This window comes from Nestor notabilis, unplaced genomic scaffold, assembly GCF_000696875.1.
Source record: "Nestor notabilis isolate BGI_N333 unplaced genomic scaffold, ASM69687v1 scaffold12440, whole genome shotgun sequence".
Classification (NCBI taxonomy): domain Eukaryota; kingdom Metazoa; phylum Chordata; class Aves; order Psittaciformes; family Psittacidae; genus Nestor; species Nestor notabilis.
In genome coordinates, this window is record NW_009911651.1 from 46929 (window position 1) to 60280 (window position 13352).

General features: G+C 42.9%; 2 protein-coding genes across 2 annotated transcripts in view; one reads left to right on the forward strand and one right to left on the reverse strand.

Moving 5' to 3' along the window:
* TEX10 (testis expressed 10) overlaps positions 1-2235 on the forward strand; it is a 46174-nt gene extending 43939 nt beyond the window's left edge. The window contains exons 14-15 of the mRNA XM_010015848.1: positions 563-773; positions 1995-2235. Of these exons, the coding sequence (XP_010014150.1) occupies positions 563-773; positions 1995-2108 (325 nt within the window). The 3' untranslated portion in view covers positions 2109-2235. The remainder of the gene's footprint in view (positions 1-562; positions 774-1994) is intronic.
* Positions 2236-3205: 970 nt separating this feature from the next.
* The window catches only part of INVS (inversin), a 76261-nt gene continuing 66114 nt past the window's right edge, over positions 3206-13352 (reverse strand). The window contains 4 exon segments of the mRNA XM_010015838.1: positions 3206-3321; positions 6273-6353; positions 6978-7210; positions 12224-13031. Of these exon segments, the coding sequence (XP_010014140.1) occupies positions 3206-3321; positions 6273-6353; positions 6978-7210; positions 12224-13031 (1238 nt within the window).

Consider the following 13352-nt stretch of genomic DNA (forward strand, 5'->3'; position numbering starts at 1 on the left):
CTACAGCTAGCAGATGTAAGTAAGTTTATTTACCTGTATAACAGAAAAGTCTTTAAACAGTTTAAACTTCTGGTTTTTCCTCTAACTTGTTCCATATACAGCAACATTGTTCAAAGCTTACTTAAAATGTAAGACCTGTTTTGAAAGCCAGAGTCCTTCTTCATCGATGGTGTTTAATGACCTACAGGTCGCCCACACCTAAATCTGTTGTTTGATTTGTTAGGAGTCTTAAATAAACATTGAGGTGTGCCTGAAGCAAAACCCTCTTCCCAGCTGCACCAAGCAGCAGTTACACTGTGTAAGAGTTTCAGTTACATTTGTAGCTCCAGGGCAGGGCCTTCAGTTTGTCTGGGTGCTGTACATGATTTTAGGATGTTTTCAAGTTTAGCATTTCCTGGTACAAACCCTCTGCTTGGGCACTAATTTTGGTGAAGGCAGTTGGCACAACTGACTTGAGAGCAGCACCCTTCCTTGTACAGCTGTGAGGTGAGTTCACAGAGACACACTTGAAAGAAATACCACGTCCTCAGTGATTTAACTCTTTGTTCTTTCTCCCTGCCAGGGATATGCTGTGGGGGTCGTGTATTTCTGCGTTAGCACTCCTGCCGCGCTTGCTGAGGCTGATGCTGCAGAGCCTGCAAGTGAGCAGGATCTGTCGGGAAGAGCTGCCCGTGGTTGCTCAGTTGCTTCGCTTACTCATGCAACATGGTCAGCTCAGGAGCCATATGATCACAAATGAATTCCTGGTGCAACAGATTATCAAGGACATCATGGTATGAAACTTCTCATTGTTTCCCAGAGACTACAAGGAGGTAGATAGATAGATAGATAGATAGATATACACACACTTGATGTTTGTGTTTAATAATTCTTGCCAAGGCTGGAACAGATGTTTAGGAAAACACAAGTTATGATTGTCTTCTGTTTGCCCTGGGAGCCCAGGCTGTGCGGAAAGCCATTTGAGCTCCTGGGCTCATTGCACAGACAAGGCACTTGTTAAGTTCAGCTTGTGCCCAGTCCAGGGCCTGGGACAGCAGGTACCTTCCTAACAAACATGCTGGCAGTAGCTTACCTGCCCAGCCCATGTGGGGGTGAGCTGTTCCAAAATAAGGAACTAGTCTTCTCTGTTGATAGGAGCAGGGGTGTGTAGGTGTACAAAGATGTTACTAAATCAGACAAACTCCCTTAAATATGTATGGTGCAAAATATATTCCCTTTCACATGTTGCAAACCCCAGCGCATCTGTTCCTGATTCTGCACCCTGCTGGTTTGGGGACTGTTCCAGTCGCTTCTCTCTTCAGAAAAAACTGTTTTTGCACAGAACTCTTGTGAGTTTTGAGCACAGAAAGTTTGTACATCCCACAGGTTTGAATAAGCGAGCCACAGGTATTCATTAGTAGCTTTTAAAAGGAAAATGTAACCTCAGTGGTGGTGGAAGCAGATGTTAGAGAGTAGGTGCAAGTTCCCTACCAGAGACTGAGTGGGTTGGTTTCCTTTAGTGATGAAAATGTTCTTGTGATGTTCCACTGCAGGTGGGTTGTGTGTGGTGGCGATGGGGTTTTTTTTAACCACTTTCAATGCTGAGGAGAGTGAATTACTGGGCTGTGGGCTACGTTGGTCTGTTGGGAGCAGTTCTCTTACAGACTGGGGGTTTGAGCTCTCCTGCCTGTAGCAGAACCTGCTCGTTTGCATTTCAGTTGAGTATAAATTCCAGAACTGGGGTAAGGAAGTAACGAAGCCGCTGTAATTACAAGTAAGGAAGTGGCAGCTGGTGTAATTCACACACTTCATCACTGAGAAGTAACACTTTATAATTTCAGCTTTACCGGACATAGCCTGGTGAAATACATCAATGAGAGTAAGGTGGCCGTGTGCGGGTGAACAAGGCCATCTTGTACCCTGCACAGTGCACCTCACTGACTGTGCAGACAAAGCCTGGCTTTGCACACGCTGGTGGTGACATGGAGTTTTACCTCTTTTCCCCTTCCTTCTAGACCCTGAAGAGTGGGGAGGTTCAAGAGCAGTGGCTGACAGACCTCCATTACTGTTTCAACATCTACCTTGCCTCTCATCCCCAGGGACCCGGCCCTATCAACACCGTGTATTAAAAGAGGTCGAACTGCATTTATTGTAAAGCATTTACTTCTATTTAGTTTTGAATGGGAGATGTTGGAACAAAGCTTGTCAATTTTTTTTTGTAAGTGAAACAGAATAAAAATTTTCCAGAGAACTGCACACCTCTGCTGCCTTTCTTGTCAAGCTGCTGGAGGTTGGTTTAGTGGAAGCGGTGACCACAGGTGAGGGGTGTTAGAGAAGATCCAGTCCCCTTAACATTTAAGTGCTTGCAGAGAAACAGACTGATGCTGACTCCAATCATCTATGACTTCAAGCCATCATATTAATTGATTAGAATTCTGTAATACCAGAAGAAAAAGAGAGAAAACAATTTACATAGAAACTAGAGTAACAGCATTTTATTTGTGCTCAGCTCCTATTTTTAAACACTTTGTGCAAGGTAAATACTGTATGCTGGCAGCTCCAAAGCAGGTTTTCTTCTAGAAGAGGTCCTATCTTTTCTTGCTTTCCATAAAAAATCTTTCTGTGCAGGTATAAAAACAGTTATTAATATGGAAAAAATTGGTGATAATCTCAGTGATAGAAAACATCACCCTAACGATTCCCATAGGCTGTGGAAAGCCATTTATTTACTGAGTGGGTTTTGTCAACATCTCTACTTTTCCTTCCAGATCCATAGGTAGCTGAGAAATGATTGTGTCTTTAGTACCGGAGTGGAGAGTGAAGGCTGTTCTTCTGTGCCTGTCTTTCAGAACTGTTCCATCTTCAGTAGAGTTTCCCTCTCTTCTGACACTGTGTTTGATGAACACATTCAAAATTACTTTTGAGAATGGAAAACTCTGGGAGCCCCTGCAGTTCTGCTGTAGGGCTGCGCTCAGCGCTTCAGTTTCTGTTTCCAAATGCAGTTTGGATTTCATCCTGTCAGTAAATAAATTAACAGTTGCATTTAAAAACTGATTTGTACTCAAAATGAGTCCAACTCCTTGGAAGTCTGTGTGACCTGTAATGCTGGGATAATACAAAAGGGCAAGTGCATTCAATTAATATGTTGTAGATGACTTGCACATGATGAAAGGTAATATTAGGTCATACTGGAACATGCTTTTTAAATCCAAACATTCAGCTTTGCTTAGTGCTTGAGCCTTGTGTTTTTTGGTTTTGCAGCTGTGGTTGGTCTCATGTTGTATGAAAATTGCTTTGACTTCCCCATGTTCTCCAGCAAATTAACACACTGTAGGTTGTTTACTGAAAAAGAACAGAACAGGTTTGATGAGGAGCTCTAGTGGGTATAAAGCAGTTTAATCTACACTGTGTTCTTGATCTCATAAACAGTGAGTGCGCCAGGAGAAGAATCACAGAATCCACAGGATGCTTTGGGTTGGAAGGGACGTTGAAGACCATCTAGTTCCAACCCCCCTGCCATGGGCAGGGGCGCCTCACGCTAGACCAGATTGCTCAAAGCCCAAACAAACACTGCCAGGGATGGGGCAGAACCTGCCTTATGGATGGTCAGAGAACATGCCTCTGTCCTGGCATCTCACTGCGGATTATCTGTAAGTGGAGTTTGTGTTCTGTGACACTCGGTCCAGCTTATGTAGAATCCTACTGTGGGTGTTCAAAGCAGCCTGTAACAACAGAGAGCAACATGGGATTTACCTGCATAAATGAAGGGAGGTTTCCTGGCTGATGGCTTGGCTTAGTCACTAACACAATGCTCTTGGCTGAGTTTGCTGAAGAGCAGCATGGGATTTTGTTGAGTAATATTTAGCCATGTTAGATCCTGGGTCATTTCTAGAAGGTAGGGGAAACTAGTCCAGGGATAAAGCTCTGAATTACTAGAAAGCAAAAATGAATGCCAGCTGACCCTTCTCTTCAGTTCTGAGCCTGGCTGAGTATCTGAACTCATTCAGTGTTTTTATTTAATGTGCTACAACTAGTACGTGTGTTCTCCTTCCCCAGTTTTGTAGTGGTGGGATGCAGACATTTTGGTGCTTTATCCCATTCCAGCCAGGGTCATGCCAAGTGCAAATCTGAGCGTTTCATTGAGGGGCACACACAGCACGCTCTAAGGACATCTTCCTAATGCCAAGAATTGCAAAGCCTCCTCCTTTAGAGCTCTACACACACACTTTAATGTCCACAGTCAAACAAAGCAAACCCCAGCCTTAGCTGTCTGGCCTGCTGCAGAGCACCTCTTTAAATACCATTTACTGAACTGACAAAAGACATCTATTTAATAAAATGATGTTTAAAAGGGAACAACTTTCAGAGTCCAAAATGTGTTAATTGTAACAATCCTGTCGCTATTGCAAATCCCTTTTCTACCTGTCTCACTCTGCCCACCCCCAGCTTATTTGTACATTTCCTTTGTGCACCTTCTGCATGTCCTGCAGCTGGGTCTGCTTATGCCAGGAAGGTAATGGAGTTTGGTGTCCTTCCCTGTTACAGATGTGTCGCGGCACGCTTTTCCCACTAGCTATAGGAACATTCAAACTAGGGCTGACAGCCAGTCTTCACCTTCCCAGCTGTACCTTCTGCAAGAGAGAGAATGAGACTGAACAGTCCATTCTGACCTACTCCAGGCACCTACGTCAGGCACGGAGTATCTGGCATTCGCCACTGACAGCTCTGAACTTTTCCAACAAGCGTCATGTTGTCATGCACGAAGGCGGTCAGATGAAAAACATGTTATTGTCTTTTAAGTAAGGGCTAAAGTTCCCTGAGCTCTTATTAGGTGAATGAAAGTAGGTAGTGTTCCAAAGGAACTGGGCAGAGTTCCTATCACTATCCTATTCATCACCAAGTTATGAAAGCAAAGGACGCTCAAACCTCAGAAGAAAGCCTTTTTATTTCAGAAGACAGGGGGATGTTGTCCTGAGAAGCTGAACGAAATGAAGCATTATTTGCTAAAGCTCTTCTAAAATTCAGATTCTTATCTGCATGAAGAGGTGGCAACCAAACATCTGCCTGGTCATGCTGCTTAATTAAAACAGTTTTTAAACAGTGGAATTAAAAAGCCTCCATCTCGTAGCGAGGCAGAAACTCAGCTACAGTTCTAACAAACAAGGCTAAGGCAATGTTGGATTTCCTTCTGACTTCAGAGTTTTGTTAAACTAGTTGGAAAATGTATTTTACAGCCTTTTGCAAACTACCTGAACTACTGTTTCCTTGAAGCATCTCCTTCGTTGCTGGCTAGCCGTGGCCTGCCTCTGAACTACCTGTGATATAACCATGAAGGCCAAATCTATAAGGCACTAGATCTTCACGTGGCGAACTGCTACTGTTACTATAGCTCCCATGCCCAAGTAAGTGTAGTAACAGTCTTAAAAATGGCATTTTGTAATGAAGTAGTAGGAGAGGCTGCCATGTACTCTTCAGTTTTAGGTAGCTGCAAATTAATGTCATGTGCATGACAGTCCCAGCCTTTAATGACCTTGATAATACTTTCACGCTCGCTGTCCTTTGATGCTATTCTGTTGTACACAGTGTACATCTCCTGTCTGCCTGCACAACTTGATAGTCCCGGTTGTGCCAACCCCAGTGTCCCAAGACCAGATAACGTACCCAAAATTTCAGTGACAGGCAGAACTAAGGCGTTCCCAAGGAAGACTGACTATATGGCTTCTGAGTTAAGCAGGAAATAAATGCATAATTTTGCTAAAGCTTTACAACTTACTGCAAGTCAAAGTCTGTGCAGTAATTGAGGCTCCGTGCACAGCACAGGAACCCAGTTATGCCGTTTTAGAAGAAAGGGCAGAGACCAGATGAGTAACTTTGGGTTTTCAAGTTTTCATCTATGCACTAAACCAGGTATTTCTAGCAGCCAGGTGTGTAAATTCTTGGCACGTGTACCAATCCACCTCTTCTATAGGACTAGTAAATATTTGTGCTGTAAGCAATTTTAACCAGAGGTGAATGTTACCTGGCTTGTCACTGTGCAAGTCCATTCTAGTAAGGTCTTTCCTAGTAACAGCCCAATGAAAATAGGGTTTCATATAAATGATTCAACATAAGGATAAAAGTGCAGTGCTCGCATAAGTAGTGAACGAAAAAGCATGCAATTGTAACGGTTTGGCAGTAGTTCCACGCTTTGACATGAGATCCCAGTTCCTGAGCAGATAGTTTTGCTTTTCTAAGACGAAACCAGTCTCACATGTATACAACATTAAAGTGTTCTTAAAATGTCACTGTCCTACCTGAGACCAGCTGCACATCAGGAAGTTTCAGCTTGGAAGGAGGTCTTGTTGGCTGATAGGCTTTGCCTTCCTGAGAACAGCCTTTAACAAACAACATGAACAGCTCCACGTTTAGTCACATAAAGATGACGTTATGTATAGCTATAAACTATTCTAGTAGGCTACAACACTGCTTTATTCTAAAATCATTCTCATTTATGATGAGGAAACTCAGGCATAGTGCACTTTCAGGCATGCTACCATAAAAGCTAATCTTGCTCTTCCAATAAAGACCAGTCGTCTTGAAGCAAGAAAAGTTATTAACATGGAAGAAGACCATATTCTTCAAATGGAAATATTTAAAAAACAATATAACCCCCAAAAAGCCTAAAATCATGCTTAAACCATGCTCCAGACAGCCACTGTGCATCGATTGAGCCAGCCATCCCCACTTTAACAGCTCTGGCAGCAGAACTGTTTGGTTGCTCAAGAGCCGTGCTGGAGTAACGCTGTGTGGTGATTCAAACAGCTTTAGCAGCAGCCAGTTTAAATCACACAGGGTTTCTTTTTTTCAGCCTGCAACAGACATAAAATTACCCAGAACACCCGAGATTCAGACTAATTGTGATAAACAGGTGAAATCCCTAACAGTGAGGTAAGAAGTGTACAGAAGAATGCACTGTTATGAAAGTGTAGCTATTTAAAATACAGTGAAGACAAAATTACCATATATCTGCTTCAGGATGGACTGCTTGCTGGGTTTTATGGCCGAGCTGGTTTTGTTTACAGGTTTCAGGTTTTTACATGAAGGAACTGATTTCAGAAGGCTATGGTTCAGCTGTTTCTTCCAGGCAACCTGAATGAAGAAGGCAGCTGTCTCTTGTCTCCATTTGTCTTCATCTTCTTTGCACTGCCGCTTAGCACTAAGAAGCTGAAACAACTCCTGTCTTAGCTGGTAACTAGAGAGCAGAAAAGAGAAGAGCACTTGTTTTAGGTGACCTGTTTTAACTTCGGTGCTTTCCACGCATCAGTTCACATGGCAGATTACACGAGTAACTGGGAAAACAGAACTCCCACTGATGTGCTAAGTCATTTGGATGAGAAATGTTTGCTCAGAAGCAAAAGCAGGAGCTGGGTTCAATTCTGGATACGGCCATTATTTCACACAGTTAATAAAGATCTGGCATTACAGGTATCAAAAGTTACAGCACCGCAACATTAGCATATCAACTGCTTTATAATATATAGAAAGATAAGACCTATAAATATTTATAATGTAAGAGTATAATCAATACACTACTGTTGTCTCATTTCAACTGTATTTACAGCTTAGTAACACCAAACTCTCCTGTGTGCTTTACCACTTGCTCAGTCCATCAGTGCAAGAGACAAACCAGATCTACTTACAGGTTCAACTGCACGTTTCCTTCCCTCCTCCAAAGCTGCTCCCCTCATCTTGTTTTCAGCAATCTAGTTTTGCTATTTTCCCTTCCCTTCAAAGGCTCTGTCTCCCGACCCAACCTTGCCACAGCTGTTTTATTCTCACACGCAGCCCCAGCCCTGTTCCACATGGCAGCAGTAGATGATCTGTCCTTCTTCCCACTTTGATGCGTAATGGCACCAGCACCCAGGAGTTGTTTGGTGTTTTTTTTTCTTGAATCAGATAGATACAAGTATTCAATCAGATACTGGCATTTCACACTTGCGAGTCCGTTAACTGGCCTAGCAATTAACTCTGAATCTTCCCAGGACAAACCTGCCATACATGAACATGGAGTAACACTTGTAAATATTAATTGTAAGTGTTTGGTAACTGGCTAAAACACATTGGGCATCGCCCCTCTGGCATTTGAAAAGGCTTCTACTGGATGCCACAGTAAAGGGAATGAGGAAGGAGGGAGAAAGGTGATTTTGTTATCTTGCTCTATCTATCTGCAACAAGTTCTCAATTAAGACAAAAAACAGCACAACCAGATACAGAATGTTTAAATATACAAGCCAACCAACTATACAATTCAAACAAACCACCAGCCATATACAGAAAAATGAGCACATAAAAGCGCAATAGAATGCCAAAGGGGGAGATACACTCAGTTACAGCCCCAATAATTTTAAACTTTCAATAAGCGTAGTAAATTCCCTCAGTGAAACTTGCTGGGTAAGAAAAATGTGTTCAGTCTCCATTTAGTGGAGCTTCAGAATTCAGGCATGTCCTGTTATACAACTCATTAAAGTACGTAACAACTGCAGCTTACCAATAAAGGTCTGTAGTGCCTGCGAGCTGCAAAGTACTGTACAAATTCAGAACAGAAGCGTTATAAAAAGAAGGGGGAAAAAAAAGATTCGGTTTGGGTAAGTAACACGTCAATTAGAACTGCTCAACGGGGTAAGAGAGGAAGAGAAAGTGAAGGGGGGGCACAGTTACTTGCTAACGTAACTGGAGCTAAGGATGGGTTACGTGAAAACTGCTGCAGGAAAGACAATGGGGGAACTGTTTTATACTTGAGCGTAAAAGATTACTAAGCTGTTCTCTTGGAATTCAGTAATTGCTGCCAGAAGCCTTTGCTGATAGGTGAAATGACCCACTCACAGGCACTCCACCTCTGCACCCAGCTGTGATTTCATGTTTGTAAAGAACTTCTGGTAGTTTTTAGCAACAAGAAAACAAGTGCGAGGCGCTGACACCGAGATGACGTAGGCAGTTATCTTTAGAGCATGGGCATATTCTTTCAGTTCAGCTCTCCTGTAACTGATTTTTCTGACCCTAGTGAGAAAAAAGAAGAGTGGCTCCACGTTTGATGCTTTATGAATGCGATTTGGTGCCTTAACAAAATAGCCAGTCAATAAAACTACTGCACAGCAAAGAAATGTGGAATACATGTGCAGAGTGACAAAGCTGGCAACTGGTATTCAGATTCACTGTTATAGAAGCTCTAATCTTCAAAACCACTGCTGGTCAAAGTCTGCATATGGCAATAACATACAAAGAAAATATAGCATGACTCCCACAGGAGAGCACAGTGACAACAACCAACTTACTTCCAGCTTCTGTCAACTCACTGTGGACCCTGGAGAATGGTACAGGCCTCAGTGCCCCCAGGAGAGCAACCTAGACACTGAATGTGTAAGCCTCAATGAGCACGAGAAGCAATTAACCTTTGGCAAGCCACACACCTAAACACGGGCTTTTGAGGACTACATGTATAAAGTTTGTGGACTGTGGGAATTGAAACATTTTCCCAAGAAAGGCAAGTTTCGTATCCTTAAGTAGACCAGTACCATTGTGTTACAGCTCACCATAGGTCTCAATAAACTTTCAAGAAGTAAATCACGACTATAAAACTTGCAGAGTGAGACAAATGTATTTAATAGAAATTTAGAGAAATGCCAGAACTCAAGCTTGTACCTCCACATGTTTCTAATGTAGAATTACACGTTAATGATGTGTAATTCTATTGCTGTCTACAAGTACATGCTATTTACCTGTGCCAGCCTGGACCTGAAAGACAAACACAGAACTGGGTGGCACCCACAGTCACACAGTAAGTACCTGCGTAAGAACCATAATTCAGTGTACACTGGGTGGGAAAACAGGTATTTCAGAGAGAGAATCAGAATAACTGACATCATAGTAACAGTCAGCACATGCGGCTGCCTAGTGTGAGCTAGCTGGAAATGCTACCCAAGACTTCTTGGCAGCCAGGTGCCACCATCAGGCTTGGGATCCACATCCTAAAATACTTACAGCAATTCTTTTTTGAGCTATATATGAACTGCGCTTTAAAGGAAGAAGCAGAACTATCTTCTTTTTAAAAATGAAAACTACTGATGTGATAACAGCATGGAAATGGGGAGGAGGAAATCTGGTCCGATTTCACAGCTCCCATCATCCACGTGGGTTTCACAATAAAGTTGATGCTGAGCTGGAAGCGTAAGCAGAAGAGACAGCAGAACTGGTGGGCCTGGGAGAGAGAACCCAGGAGGGAAGCATGCTCTTCACAACAGTGTAGTGCCACTCACCTCAGCACTGCTGCCAAACAAACTGTTCTGTGTTTTGCATTAAAACATCCACCGAAATAAATGCGTTCTAATATCAGTGCAAACGTTATGAACAAGGTCTAGCAACAGCACATTGTCCGCAGAAGTAACAGAACGGCAGCAGAGGAACTGCCAAACCAACCTCTCCTGCAGTCTTGCAGATTTCTGATGCTTGTTAGTGTTCTATAAACTGGGAGTTTTGCAAACAGAACAAATATGTTTATTTCTCTTTACTAATTCTTAAAATAGCAAGTGTCATTTATTAACCAATCTTTAATCCCCACAATTTCTGAAGTGCTGTGAGTGCATGCTTGGTGATAGATCGCTGCTCCAGCAGGTGGACAGTTGAGAAAGATCTATCCAAAATCTTTAGTCAAAACTGTAAATGGAATGCAAAGACTTCTACACAGGTAAAGCTAGCTCAATACAGGGCTGGAGATCCCAGATCTTCTGAGGAAACTTGCATAAGCACTCACTACACCTCCTTACACTTTAACTGAAAGCTATGTTATGTGCCTACTCCTCTGTGTTCAGTGAAAGCAGCATAGCCTTCAGAAGCAATAGTATCACTTATGGATATACTCTTCTAACCTACTCCTGACTTACTTTAGCTTTTCGTATCTAAAAAGATCTTAACACATAAGACAAGAAATTGGCATCTACGTTAGAAAAGAAGGCCAATGAGGACATTGCCAGCACTGAGCTGTCTGCATAGTGTTTGGAAGCAGCAGAGAGAGCTGAAGGCAGAAGTGGCGGATCACTGGGAGAACAAGTGGATGCTTTGGTTTGCAGGTCAGTGTGGGTATGAGGAACGTGGCAGAAGCACAGAACCACAGAATGGTTTGGGGACCTTTAGAGACCACCTAGTTCCAATCCCCCTGCCACGGGCAGGGACACCTTCCACTAGACCAGGTTGCTCCAAGCCCTGTCCAACCTGGCCTTGAACACTGCCAGGGATGGGGCAGCCACAGCTTCGCTGGGCAACCTGTGCCAGGGCCCCACCACCCTCATCATAAAAGAACTTTCGCTTTATGTCCAATCTAACTGTACCCTCTGTCAGTTTAAAACTGTTCCCCGTTGTCCTGTCACTAAAAGCCTTGGTAAAAAGCCTTACTCCATCTTTCTTCTAAGCCCCCTTTAAGTATTCAAAGGCCACAATCAGGTCTCCCCAGAGCCCTCTCTCTCCAGGCTGAACCAAGCCCAACTCTCTCAGCCTATCTTCATAACGGAGGTACTCCAGCCCTCTGACCATTTTCATGGCCCTTCTCTGGACCTGCTCCAACAGGTCTGTGTCTTTCTTGTCCTGGGAACCCCAGAGCTGGATGCATAGATAGCGAATAAAGAGCATTCATGAAAGCAGGTCAATGCTGTGGAAAGCAAACACTGGGACATCTCACTCTCTCCTGTCTGCCTCTTCTGTACAGCAGTCAAAAAAAATGCAAGTTAGCTTCAAGTTTTGGCAGTGAACTTCCAAAGCTTCCAAACGTTTTGTTGTTTGATTACCCAGTTAAAAGTCAGGTCAGAGTACAATTTCAAGTGTGTCAGTAAATGGCTACAAAAACCTTTTCAGGAAAAGCCCTGTATCCCTGCATGTACAATTTTCCTAATGAACACTAGAGCAGTAAACTCTTGGCTTAGGCAAATTCTGATCCACACTCTCTGAAGAAATATCAGTGCTTGAAATAGAAGCTTAATAACTTCCCCAGTGATTAAAAGTCATTAATTACCTTGCACTTTTTATGAACTTACTAATATCATTCCAGGCGACTGAAACCTGCTTTTACTTGTTTGGTGAAAGATTATTAAATTCATTATTTAGCACTGGTAATGTTGTAAGCAAAAGGACTAAATAAAAGCACTTTGCCAACAAGCCTAATTTAATTTACATCTACTTATATCTTACTCTTCTCTAGCTACTGAAACAGAAGTCTTACCTTCTCCATGTCCTCTGGATGACTGTAGCAGCATAGTTCTTCCTCCGAAACAGCTCTTTTCTCTTTCTTTCTTTTTCTATAATCTGCATTCGAATCTCTAAAGGGATCAGTTCAATATTTGTACTTTGCCATGCGACAGAACATGACTGATCATCTGCATTCCTGGATCCAATTACGCCTGTTTTTTCCAAGTTCAAACTGTCATCAGGAGCAGAACACGCTGCTGGGTTTCTTGGCACAGTTCCTGTAGGTTCTGCCTCAGCAGACAATAACGGGGAGGCCTTTTTTGCTAACTCGTTATTTCCCACTCTGTTAGTTTGTTCTACAGCATGCACGCTGTCATTTCTGGTGTTTACAAATACTGTTTTGGCACTTCCTGGTCTACTAGAGCCAGCTGGTGAACATCGCTCATCATTTACCTCTTTATTTCTGGATTTCTGCTGATGCCTTTTGCTTTTGGAAGAAGCTCCACACTGCTTCGAGTTTCTCGCAGCTCCACCAGTACAGCTGACACTGCAGAAGAACACAGCCCTTCCCTCACAACGGTCCCTGCTGCCAGGTGAAGGCTGACTTTGATCTCTTAGCTTTTCCCCAACACTCACAGTCCTACAAGCAGCAGTAATATGCCTTCTGCTCCTCCGAGCACAAGCACCTGTGGCATCGACAGTGTGCTCCTTGTGCTTTTCTCCATCCACTTCCATAGCAGCTGCGACCTGATGTTTCACTTCAACTTTTGTTCCCTCTTTTTCTTTGCCACAATGGAAATGGACACAACTTGACTTGCTTTTGGTGTGTTTCCTCAGTGAATCTTCAGACAGAGAAATGGAAACCAACATTCAGTCTCTGAACCAACAAAACATAGGTTTTTTCTCTATTTTTTGCTGAGTTATCTTTGAGGCACGCTACAATTTACTTAAATGAAAAAAACATCTCAACAGGAAGAATCAGGAGAGGACCTGGTTGCCTGTAACAGTACAGTCCCAAACTTCTTAATTTGCTTTTGGTTCTACAAGTATTTTTCTTTCTTACAATGCGTTTGACTTAGATGCCTAGAAGAAATTGTTTCTTCACCTACCTGACTATACTGGTGTTCTCCAAAGAAACCAGCTCACAGTGTGGTGCAGGAATG